General features: G+C 41.7%; 1 protein-coding gene across 1 annotated transcript in view; it reads left to right on the forward strand.

The window, feature by feature from the left end:
• Positions 1-27,366, forward strand: part of CCAR1 (cell division cycle and apoptosis regulator 1) — a 2,906,903-nt gene that overhangs the window by 1,679,204 nt on the left and 1,200,333 nt on the right. Inside the window, exons 17-18 of the mRNA XM_044056158.1 lie at positions 26,808-26,987; positions 27,100-27,183. Of these exons, the coding sequence (XP_043912093.1) occupies positions 26,808-26,987; positions 27,100-27,183 (264 nt within the window). The remainder of the gene's footprint in view (positions 1-26,807; positions 26,988-27,099; positions 27,184-27,366) is intronic.

Here is a 27,366-nt window from a genome sequence, read left to right on the forward strand (position 1 = left end):
CGGATCTTAGCTGTTTAAAGCTGCCAGCTCGGATCCGATATGGATCCGATACCCACAGGTTGCTGACAAATGAAGTTTACCTACTCAGATGGAACGTTATGGTGAGTACATAACTTCTTTTTTCTTCTTTTACCTTCATATCCTGCATGATGATGATTTTTGAGTCCTTTTTATGTAATATATTGTGGTACTCTGTTTGACTCTCCTGCATCAGTGATATAACTTTGTTAACAAAGTGCAATAACAGTGAACATCTCATAGGATCTCTTAAACCTTTGATATACAAGCAGTGCAATTTTAACCAAAGCCCCAGCATAATTTCTTTCAATTATTTTTTTCCCTACATGTATTCCTTTATCTATCTCCTATAGTTATAGCCAGCAGTTTAGCCTTCTAATTCTTCCATTGAAATATGTTGCAGTGGCTGTTATGTCTATCTTTCTCTGCAATCAGATGCCAGAAGTGTATACAGAAAGTTGACATCTTTTCTTGTGAGGGTAGCGAGTGGGCTATTTGTGAAAAGTCATTAGCTGTTTTTCCATTAGCAAATGTTCTCAGTAGGAGACAAGAAGTCTGCAGGTGCAAACAACGAACCATGAGAAGTCTCTGAAGAGTGTGTTCTGAGTGAACTTGACAAAGATTCTTTTACACATCTGCAAAGTTACTAGTGTTTTTTTTCTCCCTATTACCATCTACTTTTGCTTGGAGATGAGCTATTTGCAGGTGCATTCAGTTAGTAATGAGAGCTGTGAACACTCGGTGCTGAGGGAAGTGTATGAGGTATAGTATAATTAGCATTTAAATGTACATTGGCAAATAATTCAGTGAAAAAAAAAATGAAGTTTGAAACTGTGGGAAGTGACAAGGTTATATAAATAGTTGCCTTCACAGCAGCCTTAATATTTTAATACATTTTATATAACAGTGTAGAATTGTTTATCTATTTAAATGCACTTTTTCTTAGGGCTAAAAATTAAGGATTCTTGAAAGTGTACAAGTTGTTTTTCACATCGGAGAGGGGAATCGAGATAAGAAAATAAGAGAGAGCAATAAGTGGGAACACTGGCTGTAATATGCCCTTCAGCATGGGTAACTTTAATTTTAAATAGGTAATACGTGTGGGTGCAACAGCTGATTTGTGGCAATCTACTGCTGTCTGGAGGGGTAGATTTTATTTTTTGAAAATAAATATAGTTTTATCTGATTGTTGTATTTATTATCTATTAGTGTTTTCCTTGAAGCAAAAAGTTTTGTAAATGTGAGACAGGTTTAAATGGTGATGAGAAGCAGCAGCTGCAAAAGAGAAGAGCCTGTCAAACAGTGTGTGCATGTAAGCCAAAAGCTGGATATGTACGAGTGCAAATTGTGGTGCAAGAGACATTTAATGAAAAAGATTTTCAGGGTGGACATTCAGCAGACTATTAGATAACAGGAAATGGTAGTAATGGTACTGATTGCTAGAGGGTTATAAGTTAGGAAAGACAATAAAAATCTATTTGTGTTTTCCTTGAAGCAAAAAGTTTTGTAAATGCGAGACAGATTTAAATGGTGATGAGAAGCAGCAGCTGCATAAGAGAAGAGCCTGTCAAAGTGTGTGCATGTAAGCCAATAATTGAGTATTTGTGGTTGCAAGGGGTTACTAGTGGGGAGGATGATTATGATGGCATTTCAAAAAATCTGCTATTGTGTAGTTTAAAGGAATTATGGGAGAAACAATCAACACTCAAGTTATGTGTGAGGATTGGAACTTGATTTGCAATAGTGAGAATATAGCAAGGGGACCAAGATGGGACATATAACAAAAGATACAGAACTATAACTATATATGAGAATGGTTGGTATGGAAGATGTGAATTCAGCAGTAGGAACTCTGACAGAATTTATATTTTTCTCCAAGGTACAGTAACAAAGCTAGACTGGGTGGAAGTTGTATTTCACAGGAACATACATGTTTAATTAAAAGCTTTGTTACAAATTCAGTAACCATTTCAGAGAATGCGCCAATAAAATTTAAGATAAAGATGAAGGGTATTGAAGTAAAAATAAGACACTGGTGCTTTCCTACTTACCTGTTAAATGATTTTAAGGAATCTGTAGTAGAAATGATTTGAGATTTATTAGGGAAGATAGAAATTTCTTTAGAAGAGTAGCTGCTAATAAAAGGGATGAAATAAAAATGGAGTTGAAAAACATGGCAGAAAAAAGAGAAAGATATATATAGCAACGTAATTAGAATTATTTAGATGGTTTAAAGTATTTTAAAGTAAGGGAAGTTTCACAAAACAACAAGAGAAGAAGTTAGTATTTGGGTAACATGCATGAGCAACTATTTTCGATGATGGCTGTTGAGCACAAAAAATGTTTAGCACAAAGACTTAGGCAAAAGAAAGTAGAAAGTGTTGCTTCCAAACTAAGGGAATGTGTGATAAGCAAAATAACCAAAGATCTTATAGAGGTATTAATAGATATTTCAGAAGTTTTATGAAAATTTGTATAAAGCAGAGAAAGGGAAAACTGAGAAAAGCCACAAAGGGAAATACTTATTGAAGACTTAATTGTGCCAGGGCTAAAGGAAGATGAGGTTCAACAATTAGTAGCTTTGATAGGAAGAGATAAGATAAAAGTGTGATGTGTAATCAGTTGACAGGGAAGTCTTTGCAAACAGATAATATTCCTGTGGAAGTTGGGAAAGCAGAAAGAGATTAAGATCTAGACAGCTTTCTGTAATAGTATGTTAAAAAAGGGGGCTGGGGTCCAAGCACCCTGGAAAAAAGTTGTGGTGTCTGTATTGTCTAGATAGGGTAAAGATCATTCAGACTTAGCATCATATAGACCCAATTTCAATTTTAAACCATGATTGTAAATTGTTTATGTATATACTACCTAAGAGAATGGCACATATTTTGCTGAGGTTGATTGATATGGATCAGTGTGGTGTTGTGGAAGGAATGCGCACATTTGACAAGATTAATAGAACAATGATGATCCAGAGGGAAGCAGATGCAAGAAAATGTTACTGTTGTTGGTGGGTCTTTATGCAGAGAAAGAATTCAGTAGAATAAGTTTGGAATTTTTGAGTAGGACAATGGTACCAGTTGCATTCCCAGATAGAATAATAGGATTAATTATGAGGGTATATGAAGGATCAAGGCAAGAATTAAGTTGCCATCTTTCGCCTATACAATTTTCTTTATATTTCGAGCCATTGGCAAAGAAAATAAGACACACAGAAATTCAAAGATATACATTATATGGTAATCAATAACAATCAGCTTTATGTGCTAACAATATTTTGTACTTGAAAATCCAGAAATGTGCATTTTCTTCTTGTGGAACATTATGTGATAGTCTTAATCTTTCAAGATATAAAGTTAATGAAGGTACAAAAGGCTGTAGTGATAAACAATGTACCCACAGTAGAATTTGTACCCATATTTATGTGGACATAGGATGTATTTAGATGTATGGATATAAATGATTCTGTTATCGTAGTTAAGGTTCTGTGGAAAGAGACTAAACAAAAGACGATACAAAAATTTGACAAACTGGAAACTTTTGATTATGGATAGTAAGATACAAGCAGTAAACATATTTAGTCCTTTATGTCTTATATACAGGTCAGTCACAGGTTTGTCAACCCGAGGAGAATTTGAAAACATTAAAGAATTGAAGGAATTTATTTGGAAGGAGAAAAGGAGGAGGGCCAGAGTTAAATGGGATAAGGTGATCCCTCCATTAGAGCAAGGTGGTTTAAGATTATGTGATTTGAAGGATACTTTGGAGCTACACAGTTAAAGAAATAACACAAGCAGAAGGTTATAAATCAGAGTGGAAAGAGCTGCTGATGAAACATTGGGAAGTTAAAGAAATAAGGAGAGAAAGAGAAAGTAGGATTATAAATGCAGGTCCTTAAGGAGAACCACCACACAGCCATCATGCCACATGTTATATTCATAGTTTAGCAGAAATTATTTCAAGAACTAAGCCCGAAAACAGGAATGGAGAACTGAGATTTTGCTAATATGCATGACTGCATGTAGCGGTATAGAAAGTAGGCAAGAGAGGGCTAGCATTTACTGGAGAAAAATGGCAAAGAAACCAATGTGTTTAGAGCAGATAACAAGAAAGGAAAAGGTAATAGAGTGGAACGGGGCCAAGCAGAAGTTTGGACTGCTTTCCTTTCCAAAAGTTGTCAGTGTATAGGCAGAGAGAGTAAAGGGAGAGGGGGAGTGCTAAGAGAAGGACCAGCTCTGAGAGTTCTTGGTTGAGTCTAGGAGAGAAGCTACAGTTAAGAGGATAATTAGTGGGGCATAAGAATCAGTTAGAGGAAGTTAGAAAACATTGGGAATAGAGAGACTGGAATGGCAAGTTACAAAGGAATAATGGAAGGACATCTGTATTGTCAGTGCCTGTGTGGAGCTTGCATGTTCCCACTTTTTCTCTTTAGGTTCCCTCCCACCTCTTAAACACATGCTTGGTGTTTCCACCTCAAACTAACCCAAGAATGGAGTTGTGGGCAGCAGCTCAGACTCTGGATGGTGTCTATTGGGGAAGAGTTGTGTAGATAAAGTCCTTTGGACATCAACTGTGGGGTGCTAAATAATGGAACATAGATCACAGGTGTGCACTGTGTCAGGACTAGCCATTCAACAATGTAAAAATTGGCTCCAGGTGATATGGTTGTGTTGATTGACGTCACTGAAAAATGGGTATGGGTATTTGCCAGTGATAAGTTGGTTGAGGACTTAACATACTCCGATATTCAACAGGGACCAGTGCTAATGGTGGGAGTAGTCTATGTGCACCTACTGGCCAGTATGTGCCCACTATAAACCCCGGTAGCCGTTTGTCAGTAAGCTACTGGCCAGCTGGCGTCAATCTTGGGTTACCAAGAATAGCTCTTTTGAGAAAAAACTGGATGTAAAACCAATCAACCTGCCAAACATTAAGTCATTCCCTCCAGTGGAGCTCTGGAAGTGTGCACTGTAACTTCCAATGGGCAGAGCCTAAGCTTTTTGATACAATCAAATTATACCCTGACATTTCAAACAAATGCTGATATCTCTGGAACCAAAGGTGATACTAAAGAAGTATAAATCACAAACTGTTCAGCACAAACTATTTTTATAGTGATAGTATTCTTTACATTCTAAACTTTAAACTGAATTTTATAAGCCACAGTAAACATAGTAACTATGAAATTTGTAATATTTTGTAAACAGCTTACACTATCTCAGCAACCTCTAAGGTTACGCACATACTGTCAGCAGCTTTTTGTTCATCCAGCTGAGACTTTTCATTTGAGGCTAAGCAGTTCTGTCTGTGCTTCTTGGTTGTTGAGTTATTTAGAAAAGCATGACATTTATGGCAATATAAATAAATATATGAACATCAGTTGATATCTCTACCTGTACTAGACAGATGTCAAGTATTCACACAGATGTGTTTACCATTGTGCAGGTTTTAAAGTAAAATATTTCAATACTTTGTATGTAGCATGATTTTAAAATTATTAATGCAAATATGAACAAGCAATGATGTTATGTTGTCTTCACTGAGTCTGCTCCACCTTTGGCTCTAGCCACTCTTTCCCCTAAAGGGCCAGCGTGTACTGCTTCATCATCCCTCCATCAGCCCCAGAGTAGAGAGTCAGTGTCCCAGGAAACCCCAATGGGTGGAACCCCCCTCTTTTGACACCTCCTCGGAACATCCCCCTGAGGAGGTCCCTTGGAAGAGACAGTGTAAGAGGAAGCACATAGACTCCCCTGAGTCTGTCACTTCTGATACCGACTTAGAGGACTCAGAAGGGTTCCCATGGTTGCCCTCTGAAGATGTCTCTTTTTCAGACATCCTAGAGATCCTTAAGCAGAGGGGCAGCTGCAAATCCTCTCCCCTTCTGAGGATGAGTCGGTATACCTGGAGGCATTTGGCTCTCACCCATCCACCTCTTGGGTGCCTCTGCCCTTCGACTCGCTGCTGGGTGTTGTTAGTCGAAAGGTGTGGGACTCTCTGGAGTCACTGGACCCCGATGTTCTTCGTGTTTCACTGTTGCAGTCATGACATTTGGGTTATCTGCCTGTAGGTAGCCCTCAGCTGGCCTGAATACCAGAGTCTTGGGATTTCTGCGTCGGATGCTGTCGCTCTTCAGTGATGTCAGGTCATCAGGGGTATAAAACATGCAGCCGACGCCATTACATCAGTCCTTCTTGCCGTGCGGTGCCCAAAGCAGAAGCAGTTCACAAGTGCCGGTCAGCCTACTCCTAAAATTTTTGTTTTTCAAGTTTCAGACCTGAAGTCTTCTAAATAAGTACCCCGTTGGAGATCCTTTTTTCTTGCTCTAACCGATGTCAGAAAAAATTAATAATTGTCTTGCCTGTGGAGAGCAAATACCTCACAGAGATTTTCATTCTTACTGCATCACCTGTTTAGGCCCAGACCACAACGTTCCTCGCTGTCGGTTTTGTGCCTTGTTCAACGCCTGAACTATTAGTCGGGCAATTTTTGTAGCTAAATTCTTTCGCTCTCTATTGCCGTACACCGAAATAGCTTTGATAAGCCATCCGACTACCGATTTTCCGAAAAAAACGTAAGGCTAAAGACCGAGACAGACCGCATAGGTCCAAGTCTGCCGACGACGCTAACATTAAGCTAGTTGCCAGTCTGCGGTACTCAGTAAGGTGCTTTCGCAGCCCCTGATACCCGCTTCTACAGATTTGCAGGCCTCTACTGAGACCCTTTCGGAGTCCGGTATGCCGCGAGATGCTTCTTCAACTATGGAACCTGCAGATGTCTCTACCTTAGATAGGTCAGGAGCCTCTGTGCAGGCGCCGGCTTCTGAGGGTGTATTCAGGCCTTCCGATTTTCATATTAAACCGACAATTTTGTTTCAAACCAAAAGTACCGAATTTCTCAGGCCTAAAGTTCACACTACACCTAGGAAACCGACGACCAAAGCGCAATCTAAGGCCCACATGCCACAAAATCAAATGCTTACAATGGCTGAAGACCTCATTACTTTAATTAGGGGAAGTAAGCCTTCCCCCTCAAAAAGACCCAGAACTGATTTTCCTTCTGATTCTTCTTATTGGGAATCCGATAACTCAGATCCTTCTGATTACCAGGACATACCTTTATCTACCTTTGAGGATTCTGATGCAGAGGATTCCATTCCCTCTGCTTCCCCTCCAGAAGATTTTTCCTTTTGGTGAAACCCTGTGCACCCTTAGAGAGCATTTCCGCTGGGAGAGCCAGGACTACTCCCAGTCCAAAAAGAGACTTGGGGAATTTTTAAGCTTGCCTCGGCACAGTTCTCTAGCTATCCCTTCTGTTTTGGAAATTGTAGAAAATGTCTTCTTGGAGTCCAGCCTTACCCCTGATACCTTGCCTCCAGCTCCCAGGAAACCCAACAGGTACTGTAGAGTGCCTGACTCCCACAAATTCCTTTTTAAGAATCCTACTGCGGATCCAGAGACCATTTCCTAGGGACCTAAAGGCATTAAGGCTAAACTACCAAAAATTCTACCCCTTCGGACAGGGATTCTAGGGCTTTAGACAGATGGGGTAAAAAAGGTATACACCTCTGCTACTCTTGCCAGTAGGGCTTTAAGTTGTCAGTTACATATGTGTCAGCAGCATATTATGGATCTAATTAAACAAAAAATGTTGTTGATTCCTGACTGTGCAGAACACAAATATTTACAAGAGTTAATACATTCTGCTAACCACGTTGGTAAACATACTTTGCAATGTGGGTTTGATGCCTTAGAAGCATCTTGCAGGGCTGCTGTCACTGGGTCTGTTCTTAGAAAGCATGCGTGGCTTAAGGAACAGAACCTGCCAGATCATGTCAAAGCAAAATTACTAGATGCACCATTAAATCAAGAGCATCTATTTGGCAATAAAGCAGAAGTCCTTAAAAGAATGGAGGTGAAAGCTAAATCTATGCAAACTATTTAAGATTTCCTACAAGTACAGCCACCTAGATTCAGTAGGCATTTGCCTTCAAAAAACTGGTCTTTTCCAGTCCCTTCCAGGCCTTCTCAGTCCAAGCCCAGGGGCAGCAGACCACCAAGACTTCAGTCTCAGGTTATGTACAGATCTAAGCAATGGAGTGCTCCCACATCCAAAACAGGGAGTAGTAAGCCACCACCCTGTGGTAAAATTGCACAATGACTTTATCTTTAACTCCTCTGAGCCTTGCCCAAGTACTTGCACCTTTAAGAGGGAAACTTGCCCTGCAGGCCAAAAACTGGGAATGCCTTACCCAAGACAGATGGGACTTGAACATTTTTTCCCAGGGATACAGATTCCAGTTCCACTCACTCCCAACCCTAAGCAGATGGTCAGACCTTCCCCCAAACCAGTGGGAAGAGGCCCAAAAGCAAGTACTTTCTCTTCTCAGTATCAAGGCTGTTCAACCTGTCCCAGCAGAACAAAGGGGACAAGGCTTTTATTCCAGACTGTTTCTGGTCCCCAGGAAAGAAACCTCCTGGCGTCCTATCCTGGGTCTGTCTATTCTCAACACCTTTTTGGTGGTTCCAAAGTTCAAAATGCTAACTCTCCAGCAGCTGCTTCCTATGCTAGCCAGGGACTCCTGGCTAGCAACCCTAGAATTAAAAGAAGCTTATCTGCACATCCCCATAAGGGAATCTTGCAGGAAATACCTACGCTTCAGAGCAGGCTCTATGCACTGTCAGTTCTCAGCACTTCCCTTTGGCTGATCTACTGCGCCAAGGGTATTCAGAAAGTGCCTACTTCCAGCTGTTGCATATTGCAGGCAGAGAAGAATTCAAATTTACCCATACTTGGGCGATTGCCTAATTTAGGCGGACAGTCAGGAATTGTTACTTCAGCACCTGGTATTTGTAAAGAGACTTCTAACTTCACTGGGGTACATCATCAGTGAAAGGAAATCACAGCTGGTACCCAGCCAACAGATTGTATTTCTGGGAGCATGCTTGAACACTACTTCCAGATGGCATTCCTCACTCCAGAGAAACAAATTTATTTGACAAACTACTTCAATCTACTGGCCACCAAAACCCAGCTATCTGCAATAAAAATACTCCAAGCCCTAGGGTTCATGGCCTCTTGCATTCTACTAATTCCATATGCAAGATTGCATATGAAGAAACTTCAGTGGTACCTAAAAGCCAAAGGTCTCTGGTATCAACATTCTCAGGACCCGGAAACAATGATTCCTATCATTCCTTGCCTTAGGACAGAGTTCCTTTGGTGGGCAGAGGCCTGCAACCACAAGAGACTCCCTTTCAATCTACCCCCCTGCCACCCAAACCTTAACAACAGATACATCAGGCTATGCATGGGGGTCTCACATGGCAGGGTAGTGCATTCAGGGCAAATGGAACCCAAAGCAAATGCACCTGCATTTGTTAGCTGTGCAGAATGCTCTGACAGCCTTCAAAGGCCTTATTCTTCCAGGACAACTATTGGTAAAGACAGACAACACCACAGTTATGTGGTACACAAACAAGCAGGGAGGAACCCATTTCTACCCACTCTGCAGACTAGCCATGGCTCTGTGGAACACAGCCTTGAGCAACCAAGTGCACCTACAAGCTCAATTCCTGCCAGGCAAACTAAATTCACTGGCAGATGATTTGAGCAGAAATCTCAGGGACCCACATGAGTGGAAACTGGAACCCAAAATATTCAAGCATTTGCGGAACAGGTGGGGGACACCAGAGGTGGACCTTTTTTGCTTCCCCTCAAAACTATCAATTGAGCAAGTATTGCACAAGAACTCCCCACAGCCAAGCTTGGAAAGTGGATGCCCTGTCCTTCACCTGGGAAAGCCTCTCAATCTATGCCTTTTCCCCTCTGTCCCTCCTCTCAAAGGTTCTACTAAAAATCATTGGGAGGGTGGCCTAATGGTTAAGGTGTTAAACACAAGGTGCAGGGTTTGAGTCTCACAAGGGATAATTGGCTAGGCTTAAAATGGCTCGCAAGAGTAGTTAGCTTAGTACTAATCTATGAACCTAAATTAAATTACTAGGACAAGCCAAGGACAATTCTGATTGCACCAGACTGGCCACGCCAGCACTGGTACCCTCTTTTGTGTAGTCTGACAGTGCTACAACCATGGCACCTGCCTCAGACTCCTTCCCTGCTGCCCCAGCAGACGGGCCAGATTCTGCTCCCTCCACTACAGACCCTGAACCTTGCAGCCTGGCTAATCCCCTGAACTCATCACCGGCAACCCCTCAGTAAGCAGGTGCTGGATGTCATTCTTGAGGCAAGGAGGCCTAGTACTAGGAAATCCTATTCAGAAAAGTGGAAAAGATACTGTTCCTGGAGCCATTCTCAGGGAATGGACACAACTGTGTCCAGCTTACCTCATATACTAGATTACTTAACAGAAATGCTCCATAAAGCCCATCCTTTTCTTCAATTAAGATTCATGCCTCTGCCATCTCAGCTCATTATAATACTGAGCCAGCCCTCTTTTCTCACCCTCTGTTGTAACAGTTCCTGAGAGGAGCCAAAAATTTAAGACCCCCCCAGGAGAGTTCACACTCCAGCCTGGGACCTTAACTTTCTATTGAAAAAGCTCATGCTTCCACCCTTTGAACCTGCTGCTACAGTAGAGTTGGAATTCTTCTCATGGAAAACAGCTTTACTTCTAGCCATCACTTCAGCAAGAAGAGTGTCTGAATTGCAGGCCCTTATGGCAGTGGAACCCTCCATTATCTTCCATGCGGACAGGGTTTCCCTCAGGACTAACCCATCTTTTATGCCCAAGGTGGTGTCTAGTGTGGCTTTAAATCAGTCCATTCATTTGCTAACTTTTTTCCCTAATCCTCAGAATAAAGGGGAAAGGATCCTGCATTCCCTGGACGTGTACAGGCAGCTTAGGTTCTATCTGGACAGGACTAAGCCTCTCAGAAAATCTGACCAGCTGCTAGTCAGCTTTGCGGCAGGGGTAGAGGGTAAGGCCATTTCAAAGCAAACTATTTCTAAATGGTAGCACACGGCATTCATTTTTGCTACAAGCACCATGGGAAACCTACCCCCACAGGGGATCAGAACTCATTCCACTAGGGCTACATCTACCTCTACAGCATTTCTCAGGGGAGTCCCCACCAGGGGCATCCGGGAAGCTGCAACCTGGAGCTCTGTACACACTTTCACCAGGCACTACCACTTGCCTATCTTTTCTAAATCCAGAGCTGTATTTGCCACAGCAGTCTTACAGGGCCTGATTGCCAGCCCTAATGCTTCTTAACTACCTCCACCCTTCCTTAGCTTTGGAAATCAACCCAAATGTGATGACTGCAACAGTGAAACACGAAGAACATAGTACAGTTGTGTACACTTACCATAAATGTAGATGTTCGAGTGTATTCACTGTTGCAGTCTTGGTTACCCTCCCTCCAACCCCCTGACTTCTCTTTGCTTCTACCTATCCTATTTTGGTTTGGCATATCTTATACCATGTGTATTTGCTTTTTGCTGAGGGTATTCATTACCATACAATTGCTTCCTGTTTTGGGGGCACCTGACATCTGGGGCAAGAAAAACTGATGTAATGGCGTCTGCTGCTTTTACTTTTCTATTAAGACCACCCTTAAGAGAACCTCCTCCTCCATGGGACCTAAATTTAGTATTCTCATCCTTGATCCTTCCCCCCTTCGAACCACCATCCTCTTGTTCACTAAAACTTTTATCTTGAAAACAGTCTTTCTAACAGCAATTACTTCAGCTAGGAGAGTTTCAGAGTTGCAAACTTTGTCTGTCCGCCCTCCATATTTGATTTTCCACAAAGATAGAGTTTCCCTCCGAACAAATCCTTCCTTCTTACCAAAAGTTTGTTCTGAAGCGAATTTAAACCATTGTATAGAATTGCCTGTGTTTTTTCCTAGCTATGGCAACAAGGCAGAATATAAGCTTCACCAACTGGTTGTGCATAGACACTTACATTTTTACTTGCATAGGAACAAAGATTTCAGAAAGTCAGACCAGTTTGTTTCCTATTCAGAAAATAAAAAAGGCATGGCAGTCTCAAAAGTTACTTTGTCCAAATGGCTCACAGAGACCATCACCTATGTCTGTAATTCTCAATAAAGAACTGCCAGGGAAAGTTAAAGGACATTCAACTAGAGCGGTGTCTACTTCCATTGCCTTTCAGTTCAGACTACCATTGGATTCAATTTGTGCTGCGGCTACATGGGTTAATCCTCACACCTTTATTTCTCATTACAAAGTAGATGTGGCCTCCCGGAACAGGGCATCCTTTGGTTCCACTGTCCTGAAGAGTTTATTCCCTTGAGCCACCAAAGAAAAAGGTGCTGGGACTCTGTCCCAACCAGCAAGAATGAAGGCGAGATGGAACAACATAAAATAAAGAAGTTATGTACTCACCATAACATTCCATGTTTGTGGCCCATTATCTTACCTTAATTTTTGCATCCCACCCATCCATTCCCCCTCCTGGAGGATCTAGAGGACTTTATAATTGGCAAATATAGTCTGACTTCCTTCTTGCCTCTTTACCTTTATGACCAGTATATTACATACATTTTGTTTTCTGTATGTTAGCATACTCTAGGGAGTAGTCTCTCAACTGAGATCTGGGGAACAGCCGCTAGGCATCCTGGGATAGATTGTAGCCTCGAGCCAGTAGAAGTTCTCGAGCTTTGGTATGTGGCTGAGTCAGAGCCGAGGATTGGCTCCAAACCCAACCAGGAAGAATGAAGGTGAGATACTGGACAACAAACCTGGAATGTTATGGTGAGTACATAACTTCTTTTTTGACACCTAGAGGCGTCAGTAGGATGTAACTGTAGAAACACTTACAGGTGTCGCCCATCTGTAATGAGTTAAGTAAGGATTGCAGCATTCAGTGCAACTTCACTGACAGAATGCAGTTTAGAAGTGGATGACATGATGTGAGGACAATGGGTATCCACTATATCCAGGAGAAAAGATGGTAGGGTAGTGCAGCTAAGCCACTTGACTTGGGATCCAGACTCTACTAGTCAGGGGGGAAAACAGACTAGAAATGATTTGGAAAGTGTGGTGAGGGAAATGCTTCAGGAGACAATGAGGGATGTCATCAGAATTGGTGACAAACTCATGGCAATCAGACTCCAGTGCAAAACTAGGGAACCATTCATAATGTCAGCCTATGCCCCACTGCAGGGTTGTGTTAGTGAGTTAAAGATTCAGTTTGGTCAGCAGTTGAAGGACCTGTTGGATAAAGCAGAACAACACAAGTTGGTGTTAATGGGGGAACTGAATGCACAAATTAGGACAGACATAACAGGACATTAGGACTTTTTTGGGCCACATGGGCGAAGCAACAGGAATAAAGAAAGAAAAGCCATTCTAGATTTCTATGTGGTAAATGGATTCATAATAGCCAGCACAGAAAGTCATAAGAAAGTGGCCAACATGCAAGACTTCCTCCTAGTAATGAAAGGGAATTGGTGTAGACTCTGCAATTGTAAAGTCATCCCCAGTGAAACAATCAGCCCACAGCATAAACCACTGGTTGCCCCAGTGAGCTGCAAGCAGTGGTCAGAGAAGACTCTTAAGGTCAGAGTGACTAGGCTGAAGACCTGGAAGTTGGTTGCAGAAAAAACACAAGAGTTCAAGGAGGTACTCAGGGCTGTAGAACTTCAACTAAACAAGAGAAAATAGATGGAGTTGAAGAAAAAGAAGAATGACAGTGCCACAAAACAGGATGTGTGAAAACTAGAACAGACACACAAATCAGCTAGGTATGGAAACAAGGTGCATAAGGAAAGTTGTTGATGGAATGCAGAAATCCAGGAATTCATCAAAAGAAAGGAGGAGTGTAGGAAAAATTGGGAGGTGGTAGAAAAGACCGACCAGGCTAAGAAGAAATACGTGTTGGCTAACAAAGAGGCTAAGAGAGCAGTTGCAATAGCAAAGAACAAGATATCAGAGAGACTCTACCAGCTTCTGGAAAGGGACTTGGCAGAGGACACAAAGAAGTTCTGTCAGGTTGAAAGCTAAAGAAGATATTAATCAGAAACCCTTCATAGGCGATACCAGCAAAAACTTGTCACCAGTCTACAAGACTTCAAAGACAGGTAGAAGGAGTACTTCCAGCAGCTTCTGAATGAAGAACAACCCTCAGAAGCAGTACTGCCCAAGACACAGCTTGCAATAAAAGAGGACGAGCCTACCCTATAAGAACTAAGAGAACTAAGAACAGCACTATGGAAAATGAAATCAGGGAAAGCAGCAGGTTCAGATGAGGTCACTACAGATGTGAACAAGATTTTGGGTGAGTTAGGGGAGAAATGGCTCCAGAAGGTACTCCTAGTACTACAGAGAGAAAAGCTTATACCAGATGATGAGAGAGTAAGCATTCAAGTACCATTATATAAGAACAAAGGGAACATTTGCAACTGTGGGCAGTAGAGGTATCAAACATCATTCACACTGAATGAAAGTTCTTCAGAGAGTGAGGGTCTGTATTACGATGACGAACGCTTAACTGTTCGAATCTGTAAAGGTTGACCTTAACACATCAAACAGTTAAACATTCGAAGTTGTAACAAAATAAATTAAAAAACAAAAAATAAAATGAAAGGGTTGTAGCAGGGGGGAAAGCCCCCCTGCACCCCCGCTACTTAAATATACTAACTCTGAGATCGCACTTCAGTGAACTACAGTGCGGAAATGTGAAATTTCCCATTCCTTACACTGTAGCGCTTAACTGTTCAATCTCTAAAGGTCGACCTTTAGAGATTCGAACATTTAAGCATTCGTGGATCTAATGTAGACCCGAGAGTGATTGATAAATTAATAAGCAGAGCAGTAGAAAGTAAGATGGGAGATAAGGAGTTTGAACTCCGATCATGGTGCAGTTCAACCGACCTTCTGTTTGCAGAGGGACATATGCAGTAGACTACCTCTTATTCGGCCTCTCTTTAACTGGGCTTCTCTTTAACCAGCCATCAAAGTTCTGCTATAGTCCTAGCAAAAGACAGCAGATAAAAACAACACTTCCGCCATCTCTGGGCTAAATTATGACAAACATTTGAGTTTTAGACTTCTTATTCATTAGAAAAATGCATACTAACACAAATACTGTTATTCTAGCTGATTAATAACCTATAAATATTATTTTGTATGCTTTTTCTGATTAACCAGCCATTCGTTTATCCAGCCTAAGGTCTGGTCCCACCAAGACCGGATAAGAGGGAGTCTGCTGTAGTTGAGAAGAATCTAGAGATGAGGAAAGAGTCCCAACTTGACATTCCTTGATTTCAAGAAAGGATACAAATCCCAAGAAAGCTGATTTGAGCAGTCCTGCAATAGTTCTAAATCCCAGAATCATTGGTAGAATTAATGCAGGCTGAGTACAATGACATAAATATGAACAGTGTTCAGACTCACAAAGGGATTCTAGTGGGAGTAGGTGTGCAGTAGGGTTCAGGTCTGAGCCCACAGCTGTTCATATTTGTGATGGACAACATTACCAAACAGGTAGGAAGGGATAGATGAGTTTTTTTTAATGCAGATGATGTGGCATTGGAGGCAGACTCTAAACAAAAATTTCAGCAAATGGTAGGCGAGTGTAATGCAAAGCTGAAAGCATTCAGAATGAAACAGAGTCCAGATAAAACGGTTGTGATGGCAACAAATAGGGAAAAATCAGAAGCTGAGAACTGAGATAGAAAGAAAAATAGTGAAACAGGTTTAAGTTTCAAGTATCTGAGAGAAGTGGTTGAGGAGAAGGGAAATTTGAATGAGAAAGTCAGAGCTAGAATCAGAGGGTCGCAGCCAACTGGCACAGTGTGTCAGGGGTAGTGTGTGACAGGAGAATTCCAAAGACGCTGAAAAGTAAGATGCTTGAAACAGTAGTATGACCAGTACCACTCTATGGCACAGAAACTTGGGCAGTGAAGACAGAGCAGTTGAGGAAGGTATAGGTGATGGAGATGAAGTGCCTGAGATGAGTAGCATGATGTCTACTGTGGGACAGATGAAGAAATGAGGACATCAGAGCGGAAGCCACAGTAGTTCCAATTTTAACAAATGTCAGAGAACAAACTACTGTGGTTAGGGTGCATGTGCAGGAATGCAGAAGACACACACACACACACACACACACACACACAAAAAGCTACTAAAGCATTTTGGTCCTCTGACAGGTGAATTTGTTCTTGAATTGAACTGTGTTGAATGCTTCTTTTCCAACTCAGCACTGTTACATGTATACCCAAGTTAAACATTTACTTAAACAGGCATACATTTATAACTGCAGTATGCACTCCTTAACCAGTAACTATCTCAGCAGACTGTAAGTCTCCCTTATTTAAACTCTGAAACTCATAAGTCAGTCAAGTTGTACTTCACACTGGACAATATGTAAGGTCAGCTTACTTGTTTCCCTTCTGTTGCCAGCCTCATTGCGTTTGGTATCCTAAAGTGGTGTATCAGCTACCTTATACTCACAGATAATAAACTCCCTACTAAATTCAAATAATTTTGTTTGAGAGAGGAGCAGATGTCTAAGACAAGGGAGGCCTGCCACTCACAAAATAAATAAATGGAGAAACTATTCGTAAATAAGAAGTCCATGATTGTACGAGGCTTTCACAACTCATCTATTAACTGTAGTATCTACACCACCCAACATATGATATGCTTAGATGGTATTTGATCTAATAACTAATTCACTGGACAAGATTTTAGTAGTCCAACTAGAGAACAAAATATTCTTGACCTGGTACTTACAGATGTAGCATCATCATTTGCAACTCCTCTAGTAGCTCGCCCTCTGATAAAGTCAGACCATGGGCTAGTAACATTTTCCCTTCAAGCTGTCTGAAACATCTGAAGCAAAAGACTTTGAGTACACAATCGCATCAAATTCGATGACAAAGTCTCAAAATTCACTTCTGACTACATCACCCCAGACATTGCTTCAACAGGTGGTCATCAGGAAGACCCACATAAATGTATAGATCCAGGCACAGCCTTAAGTGCTAGTGGAACCAGACTGTATATAAGCAAGATCAGAGCAACAGCAGAATCACAAAATCCATCGTGTGTAACTGAGTTAACAAGCTGTAGGAGTAATTATTTGTGCAAATTTATACCAGTCTTGTCAGTAGTGCTTTGGCCTTTAACAAGAGTTCTTAAAGAATGTACTGTGGGTATGGGGACAAGCTTAACCCCAAGCATTCAGTCTTAAAAGGCTTGCTAACTGCAGCTCCAGTGCTGGCATAAAATGTCAGTAAATCAACAACAGTGAGTACAGATGTTAGTAGCTACAGCTTAGGTGCAGCATTACTCCAAATAGTTGAACAAGTATAAATACCTGTTGCCTCTAGCTCTAGAATACTTTATGCTGAATAAAGATATTTACAGATCAAAAAAGAATGCCTTGTAAGGTTGTGGGCAAGTGAGAAATTTCTCAGATACCTATTAGGGCTCAAGAGTTTCAGTTTCCAGACTGTGCACAATTCATTGGTTCCACTAATCAGGTAATGCTACTTAAACAAAGTGTCAGCAAGATGCCAAAGACTATTAATGAGACTAAGGAGGTTCAATGCTAGTGCAGTTCATTTGCCTGGAAAGCAACTAGTTGTTGCAGATGTGTTATGCAGAAAGCTTATAAGTGACCAGCCAATATGTATTATGAAATTGGTTGTCGCCTATGTGTAGAGCAGAAGCATATCTGTATCAGCCAGCATCCTGTGCCAGTACCACGAACCAGAGCCCCCCTACCCCCTTAGCTCTTCAAGTGAAAAGGCACTTTACTGTGATGAGCCAATCTGCTTATTACAATTAGATCCACACACTCCCAGCTCTTATGTTGAAGAGCAGAAAAATAAATAAAACTTTGGCTGTGAGTAGAGTTGGAATCTGTTCCAAACTGATAAGTACACTTTTTGCAACTTAATTTGCACTGTGCTGTATTTATACATTTGCTTATTATTTATACAGCTGCTGTATTGTTTCTGTCCCTTGTTGTCTCCACCGTGTTTTTTTTTCTAGGGGTAGCTCAGAAGCTAGTTTCAGGTAGGGAGTTTTTGAGCCAGCCCACATCCTAGCTGTTAGTCATTGCTTGAGGTGTATTTACTCTGTTGTAATTCCAGTACAGGCTGTGAATTGGTGCAAAGCCGATAGATCTCCTGGCTGTGAGCAGAGTTAGAATCCATTCCAAACTGATAAGTACACTTTTTGCAACTTAATTTGCACTGTGCTCTATTTATACATTTGCTTATTATTTATATTGGTGCTGTATTCCCACCCACCCTCACTGTTGGTATCTTGTTCTTATACTTGGTGACTTTGCAGTTGCCCACCCCTACTGTAAATTTCGTGTGGAACACTCCCCCCATTTTACCTGTTACAGAGAGAACATTTGAGAAGGCCAACCCACTTAGTTTGTTGAGCTTGAATTATCTTCTGCTTCTCCTTTTTCCTTTTCCACTTCACTAAAAAAAAAAAATCTGCTCCTCCTTTCTCCCTTTCCACTTTACTAAAAAAATATTCTGCTCCTCCTTTCTCCCTTTCCACTTTACTAAACAAAAAAAATTAGAATCTCCCTGTGTTTTGACTGAGTGTGCTTCTCAGCTGATAAGTATATTTTTGGCACTTTTTAGCTGTTTAGAGTTAAATAAAACAATAATTGAATTCAGTTCAGAATGTTGTTGTGTCTTTCGGCTTTTCCCAGTTAGGGGTCTCCACAGCGGAACTCCGGTCCACTAATGATTGGCAGTAGATTTTTACGTGCTGGCTTGCCGGGCCTAATGCACAACCTTCAATGACGAACGCCCATTCACGCATGTCGTCACACAGAAGACGCTCTAGCTGAGAATTGAACGGGCAACGTCTAACTGTGAGGTGACAGCGCTACCGCAGCACCACCACCGCAGTACGAATTCAGTTCAGAATACATTTTGAATAAATTGCATTTATTTAAACTGTATTTACTTTAATAGTGCTACACACTGGTGTATGCTAGTTTGCACTGCACTTGAATTGTTTTTAGTGTTGTTTTAGCTGCTTTTCTGTACAAAAAAAAAAACTCTAAGCCTGTTTTCTACCTTCCTGTAACTAGTATAGTCCAGTTACAGATTTGTTGTATCCAGGACTGTATGTAAGCTTCTGAGCCCCCCATGCCTTTCTGTGTTGGAGGGAAGCCTTCTAGCTTATCAGTGGGAGTGGTAAGCACTAGGTACCCTATCTACCACAAGAGTGGTTTCTGGCCCAGAAATTGTAGTTTGTTGGCCGTGTTGGCAGTTTTTCCATCTCTTTCAACTTCTGGTTTAAAAGCCCGCATTTGCACTTGTTTCCCACCTTTCCTGTAACTAGTCTAGTTCAGATACAAATTTGCTGTATCCATGACTGTTTGTAAGCTCCTGAGCCCCCCCCAAGCCTTTCTGTATTGGAGGGAAGTCTGCCAGCTTGTCAGTGGGGAGTGGTAAGCACTAGGTAACCTATCTACCACATAAGGAGTGGTTTCTGGGCCAGAAATTGTAGCTATTGGCCTTTTGGGCAATTTTTCCATCTCTCTCAACTTTCTGATTTAAAAGCCCACATTTGCACTTGTTTCTTTCTTGTAACTAGTCTAGTCCAGATGCAGATGCTTAGTTTTAGCACTTGAATTTGCTTATTCGTGCTCAGCACTTGTTGTAAGCACTAAATAAACTACAAATTACTACAGCACTCAACCTTCCTCATTACCTAGAGGAAAACAGTTTTGTACTTACTTTCCTCACTTGCTTAGAGAAAAACAGCTCTTGTACTCACTTTCCTCACTTATCTAGAGGAAAATAGTTTTTTGTTCAGGCATGTCCAAGGGTCAGCTCCCAGTGTTCTCTCCTGTCTATCTAATGAATCTGGGCATCTTAGGGCAGTGTAGCAATTGCCTCATGTACACAGACAACCCTCTCCTCCTACCACCCAACACTACAACCTGTGAGAGATGCACTTATCTAGCCAAACTGGAAGTAAAGCACTCTCCAACTAAGACTGAACTTGGCAGTCAAGAGGAGAAGGTAAACACTTGCACCACACCACACTCATCACATGGTCCCAGTAAATCTACACCACCAAAATCCACACATAGAAACACAAAAACATTCGTGGAGGCTCTCAATAATAATCTGCTCAAGCAACAGAGACCTCCAAAGCAGAAACGCAAGCAACCTCCACCCCCAACACAACCCAAATGACACATAGCCCACAGACTCCGATTGCCACTCTACCTCAGCCCATAAGGCAAAACAACGTACCCATCACACTAGTCATAGGTGACTCTGTAGTCAGACACACTGATTTCCCACTCACCAGGCTAAGCAAGGAGAAGGTTACTGTCAGCTGCCTGTCGGGTGCCAGGATCTGCCACATAACCCACACACTCAGGTCACTACACAACAAGTACAAATATGACTCTGTCATTGTCCATGACTCTGCCATTGTCCATGTTGGTGTGAACGACCCAAGACGTACCTCCCTGGACTACATGAAAAGAGACATGGAAGAGCTCACCGATCTTGTAGCCCAGGCAGGTATAACCCTAGCCCTGAGTAGCATTCTGCCATCGCCCAGAATGATACCGCAGTACAATGACAAAATGATTGACTTCAACAATTGGCTAAGCTTCTGGTGTCATTCTAGGGGGATCCAGTATCTGTCTGCCTGGGATGACATGGTCGACAGACAATGATGCTTTGCCAGAGATGGCCTGCACCTGTCGCTCCTGGGATTCTGGATACTGGCTAAGACTCTTGCCTCCCCTATAGTGCCTTTTTTAGGCAAGATTCAAATGACAAATTCACCACAGTAACAGGAATAGGCAAGCAAAAACTGAGGGTAATGCTACTCAGTGCTAGAAGTCTAAATCTCAAAATGCACTCACTCGAGGTACTCCTTAAAATGGAGAACATCGATATCTGTGCAGTGACTGAGACCTGGTTCAAGGCTCTAGAGAGTACCCCTGCACTACCAGGCTATAACTCATACCACACTTTTCGGCCATGTAACCTGGATCGGAACACCAAAGGCGGAGGTGTGTTCATATTCATTAAGGATATCCACACTCCAGGCTAGTTGTTCAGCGTAATGCATCCGAGGTTATCCAAGTGCAACTAACTCTGGGCAAAACTGCAATCCAAATTGTAGCTTGCTACAGATCCCCCACCATGCCCAGGATTCCCACTCCTCTTTTCTTGATATACTGGAAAATATTAGGGTTCAAACAACCTAATAATGGGCGATTATTTCAACTACCCCACCATTAACTGGGAAAACTACTCATGTACCAACTCCTTCGCTCAACGCTTTCTGGAATTAATAAATTCCAGTCCCCTGGATTAACTTATCCACACCCCCACCAGGGGCAAAAATATCCTAGACCTAGTCATTACCAACATGAGTGACTGGTGTTCCACACCTGAAGTCAATTCCTCGTTGGTCCGATCCGACCATAAGCTAATCACCCTAGATATCCACATCCCGCCCCCACCCCCATTAAGGAAACCACCGTAAAAAATTTCTCCAAAGCCAACTTCATGCCTCTTAAGACAGAATTGGCGAACTTGATGACACTCATGCAGATGGACAATACAGTGACGACTGCTGAATCCTACACAAATGCACTCTAAGCACTTCCACGAATGCATGGATCGTGCTATCCCAAACAGAACCAAGACGCTATCCTCCAAAAAAAGGAAGCCAATCTGGTGGTCTCCTGCCATAAACAAACTGTACAACAGAAGGAAGAAACTGTTGCAAAAGAGAGTAAAATCCAATGAGTGGAGGAGCTCCCTGGTCAGCCTCAGTAAGAAGCTGAGATCTCTTATAAGATCCTCCAAAGCTAGCTAGGAAAACAAAATCGCCACTGATTCTAAGGACTACCACAAAGCATTCTGTAGCTATGTCAAGAATCTCAATGACAACACCCAGATCTGCTCTGAGTTGCAGCACAATGGCACGAAAATTACGGAACCAACTGATATTGTCAACATCCTGGCAGATAGGTTCAGTGCTAACTTTACACCCCCCCCCCTCACCCCCTAAAGGGCCCATATCTATACAGGAAGAGTGCAGAGTCCCTGTAATCATAACTACGCATGTAAAAGCTGCACTCTCTAAAACCAAAAACACAGCATGCATGGGACCGGGCAACATCCTAGGCTGCGTTTTACATGAATTTCAGAATGCACTGGCTCCCCACCTAAACACCATATTCAATCATAGCCTCACATCAGGCTTTGTTTACACTGAATGGCACACAGCAACAGTTATCCCACTCCACAAAGGGGGAGCCACCAATGATCCCAGGAACTATCGCCCTATTAGTCTGACGAGTTTGGTCTGCAAGGCCATGGAACGTATCATCATGGAACTCATAAACAAAGACATTGGTAACCTCCAAACTCTGGGCCCCACCCAGTTCGGGTTTGTGAAAGGCAGATCATGCCTCCTGAACCTGGTCGACTTCTTTGAGGCAGTCACCAAAGCCGTAGATGAGGATAAGGTGGTTCACACAGCCTATCTTGACCTCGCCAATGCTTTTGACACCATCACCCATTCTGGAATTATAGCTAAACTCACTAAAGTAGGTATAAATCCCTACGTCACAAGATGGGTTGCCATCTGGCTCACTGACAGACCCCCCTGTAAAAGTTGCAGACTCCACATCTGACTTCAAACCAGTGACAAGTGGACTACCAATGGGTTCAGTCCTGGGACCTCTCCTGTTTGGTATCTACTTCTCTGAAGTACAGGCTAACACAGAAGGCCTCTGGTTAACAAAGTTCGCAGATGACTGTAAACTAGGAGCCATAGTCGAGTCCCCAAATAATGTGGACATCCTACAGAAGGGCCTCACTGAGACACATGCCTGGTGTCAGCCATGGCCTCAAGCTCAATGCCAAAAAGTGCATTGTCATCCCCTTTGGCAAAAATTCTGTACCCATGAACTACCACATAGGCAGCAGTCTACTTAACACCGAATGTGTGATGAGACATTGGGGCCCAGGTGGGGACAGTAGTCTCTCCTTTGATAATCACATCGCCACAGTAGTCAGGAAGTCCTTCTACGTGGCACACCTCATCACAAAAGGGTTCTCATCCAGGAAAAAAAAGGTCATTGTTCCCCTCTACTTGACACTCATTAGACCCATTGCAGAGTACAACGCCCCCTTTTGGAATGTACCTCACAAGACATCTGCAGCAGCTGGAAAGGCCACAGAAGTACCTCACAAAGAGGATTACTGGCCTCAAACCGATGCCCTACACTGACAGTCTCAAAAAAACTCCAGCTTTACTCCGTAGCATATCGCCTACTCCGAGGTGATCTCTGCCTAAAATATAAAGCTATATATGAGCTGTTGAACATGCTACACCTAAAGAAATCCCAATCCCCTCTGAGCTACATGCTCTAGGGACCTAAACCTTGTCACCACAATAAACAGGACATGCTGGAGGGATAGATTCCTGTCCCAGAGACTTACCATACTCTGGAACAAGCTACCCATCTATGTCAAGCAACGTTCCTCATTAGCACTGTTTTCAAGAAAAATTTTGATGAGTGGATGGAAAATAGGAAATACACTGGGGATCACTTCTGTGGCTCTGCTCAACAGTGGCACAGGAAAATAACTTTCTTGGGTGGCGTAAGCCAGGGAACTTTGTTGGCTAGGTTTACTTAGGTCCTTGGGCCAATAGCCTAGTACCTACCTATGAACAAACTGATTGCTACATTTTAGAGATTAGCTTATTACAGTCAGAGCCATGTCCCCCCCATCATCACCACCAGTTGGCCAGATGAGCGACACACACACCCCTCCTGCAGCAGCCTTTCAGGTCCTATTTCTATGTCCTGCCCTGACCCTCCTTCCACACATTTTATTAAAAAAAAATAATTTCTTCTTTTAAACTGTACCAACCTGCTTGCTACAAATGTGACAATATTTCCAAGCTTAGCAAGGTAACCATATAGAAGTATATCGCAGGTGTACAGAAAGTTGGTTTGGTGCATCAGTCGTCAGGGTCTGCGTTCTCTGTAGTGGAATAAAGAGCATCCTTAGTTTCCAGGGGACTTGATTTTCCCACCAGATGAGCTCCTTCTAAATAGCCAGGATAATGGGCAGTGCCTGTCCGGCGGGTGGTACTGCTGTTGCTGTAAGTTGCTCCCGTCGCTGGAACTTCTTCGTACATTAACTTTACCAAGGAGACAATAAGACTGAAGCAGCACATACCCCAAAACCCATACTATTTTTTGGGCTGGCATACTAGGTTTTGCTGCTATGCTCAGGGAGAGAAAAAAAAACACTGAGAAGAGCAGTTTTCCATAGGGGGGCAGATTCTGCCTTTTTCATTTCCAATACTTCCCTCAAGAAGACCTTTCTGCTGGCGGGAGAGTGGCTTAATTTTTCAGAGATGATAGATACTTGATCTCTAGTTTTATGCTGAAATTTTAGGAAAATTTTTTTTTAGTTCCTGAACCAGAGATCCAGTAAAATTCACATTTGACTGTTTTAAAGAAAATTCTGCAGAAATTATAACTCGAGAGTGTAAACTACATCACTTGCTTACTATATATACACACGAGCTCGCACATAAAAAAATGGCAGAAAGAAAGTAAAGCTGAAGAAAAAAAGCTCCAGAAAAGCCTATTGTTCTGAAGACTGTGTGGTGAAACTATACATGGTTCACCATACTTTGAGCAAGCAACTGAAATGGTCCTGTAAATAAAGATGTGCAACTGGACAAAATAAACAAAGAAGTGATGTTACTGGTAAAATATAGAAGACTGTGTGAAAGCAAATTATAAAAGACTGAAAGATATAGAACTTGAACTCTAATTGCTGAGATGCTTTCCATATACATATATAATAAATGCACACAAATACTTAGGTTATAAACAATGATTCACAAGAAGGGGAAAGGTAGAAGTTGGTTATTAAACATAGACCTACACATAGTGCAGTTAAAACTGTAGTGATGAACAGATCAGCAGAGATGTAGCAAAGGTCAGGGGGGCAGGCAAGATTTTTAGATTCTTTGGATAGATGGTGAACAGACTATTATGGTATGGGAATACATAGCCCTCCCTTTGCTACTGGGAAGGCGAGTGCATCTAACACTGAGCCAGAAAGGAGCACTATCACTCAGAAGGGACCTTGAACATGTATATAGTTTAGTATTGTACATAGGTTTGTTTTGTAGTAGGGTTATTTCTTGAAATGTGCAGATTTTTTCAACAGCAAAAGCAACTCATGCAGATTATTTTAAAATAAATGCTTACCTCACACAGTTTCAGGAAAGGAATTGACTAGCCATGTGCTGTTGCTATGCAAAAAGGAGGGTTCTAATTCAGTCATTCTCCAATTACCCACATTAATTAAGTTGAAGTGGATAAGTGGTAGATGAGTAAATGAATGAAACGACTCTAACATGAGTAACAGCTGAGGTTTGATTTAAACTTTTAACATTGCAGTGTTGTTCAAATTGTGGCTGTTGTGCAGTGTGTGTTCACTTGCATCAAAGATTTTGCACGTAGTGGCATTGTCTTGACATGGGCTGTAAACTACACAAGTCAAATCTGTTTCTTGGGTCCAGAGTTTGAGACCTTTGCTGTAGACTTTTCCAAATGATGCTCACTGCTGTGGGAAAGATGCCTTCTACTTTAATGGTAGTATGTTTGTTCTTTTTGTGTGTGTGTGTGATGCAGCTATTCCTCTGGACTACTGATTTCTAATGTGGGTTGTGCTTATCTAAGGATTCTTTTTTCCCTTTATTTTGATTTTTCATCTTCTTCAGAGGCTGGATTTGATGCTTTCTTAGTTTCATTACTTTGATAAAGGAATGGTCGGGTGGCTCATTTTTTGGGGGGAGCAGCTAGATTCTGACCATCATTTCCTGTTTTTTTCTCTTATCTGGTTGGAAACTTGGGACTTCATTGCTGTTACTGTTAACCTTCAGTAAATACTTTCATAAAGAGCATTGATGTGAGTATTTTACATTAAAATTTTAGTCTTGAAGACTTTTTTGACGGCGCATTTTGTTTTTTTCCCCCAAAAGTATTTTGATTGCATCTAGACAGATATTTCCAGTTCTTGTCACTAATTGAACTTTACATCTTGAAGGAATAGTGTGTAGAGGATCTGAAGATGAAAGGGCACTGTCTCTTATATCAGTTTGGTTTTATGTTAGCTAATTGGTGGTCCAGGCTTTCATGGATTAATGACTGAACATGTCAAACTCTGCAGGTGAGAGGGACATTGCTAAACCTGTCATCCTGTGCAGTTTGCTGAGAAAAGTAAAGTTAGTGTTTTTTTTTTTTTTTCTGCAGAAATCTCTGAAAGCTGTTTTTACTATACGAGTATTTAAACATATGATTACTGTTTCAGGGCATTATGGCTTGAGTTTCATGTATGTTATTGTTGTCATTTTACTTGTTTGGCTTTTTTCCTATAGCAGTTAGAAATAGCATGTGGCATGTGTGTGTGTGTGTGTGTGTGTGTGGGGGGGGGGGGTTGACGTTGCCTTAGATTTTTATAAATGAAGTCTCTACTACTACTACTACTACTACTACAGTAGTGTCAGGAGTCCAAATGGTTAGTGAAGGAACATGAGTAGGACGTTTGCTGTTTGGTCTTGACATACTGGTTGGTAGCATAAAATACTTTCAGAGGAAGTAATCACTACTAAATTTTGCAGGTGGCTGAACTTACTTAGAAGCATTGTGTATTTATATTTGCAGCCAGTTTGCTTTCTTTTTTCTAGAACAACAGCCAGTGTTCACTTTAGTATGCAGTATTCAGACTGGTGTTTCTCTTTAGGTGAGTGAACTTCGTGATGAATTAGAAAGCCGGGCTCTTGGTTCTAAAGGTTTGAAATCGCAGCTAATAGCTAGGCTGACAAAACAGCTTAGAGTTGAAGAACAAATGGAAGAGCAAAGGGAGCAAGTAAAATCTGAAGAGGAGGAAGAGGAGGACCCAAAGTCTGAAGATGACAGGGAGGTAGGTGTTGCAAATGAAAGTTTATTTTTGCAGTATGTGGTATTTGACTGATAAAACTGAAAATGCAAACACATCTGAAAGGTTTGACCTAAATCATTGTATGTTCCTTGAGATTTGTGGGGAGTTTTCTAACTGTGCTGTTCCTGAAAAGGAAGAAGAGGAAGAAGAAGATGGAAAACCAGAAGATGATAAAAAGGTAGGTCAAAAAAAGAATGTTAATGTTATAATAATTTTGGATGCAGGATCAGTGCATTTCAGCAGGGTTGAATGTAACATAAATGTAAGAAAACATCATTGTTTATATTTGAATTTACTTTGGAGAGGGTTGCTGTAAACAGTAATTATACTTGGGTCCTACCATTTCTTAGTAGTAGTTTAC

This window comes from Protopterus annectens, chromosome 14.part0 (assembly GCF_019279795.1).
Source record: "Protopterus annectens isolate FY-2018-M chromosome 14.part0, PAN1.0, whole genome shotgun sequence".
Classification (NCBI taxonomy): Eukaryota; Metazoa; Chordata; order Ceratodontiformes; family Protopteridae; genus Protopterus; species Protopterus annectens.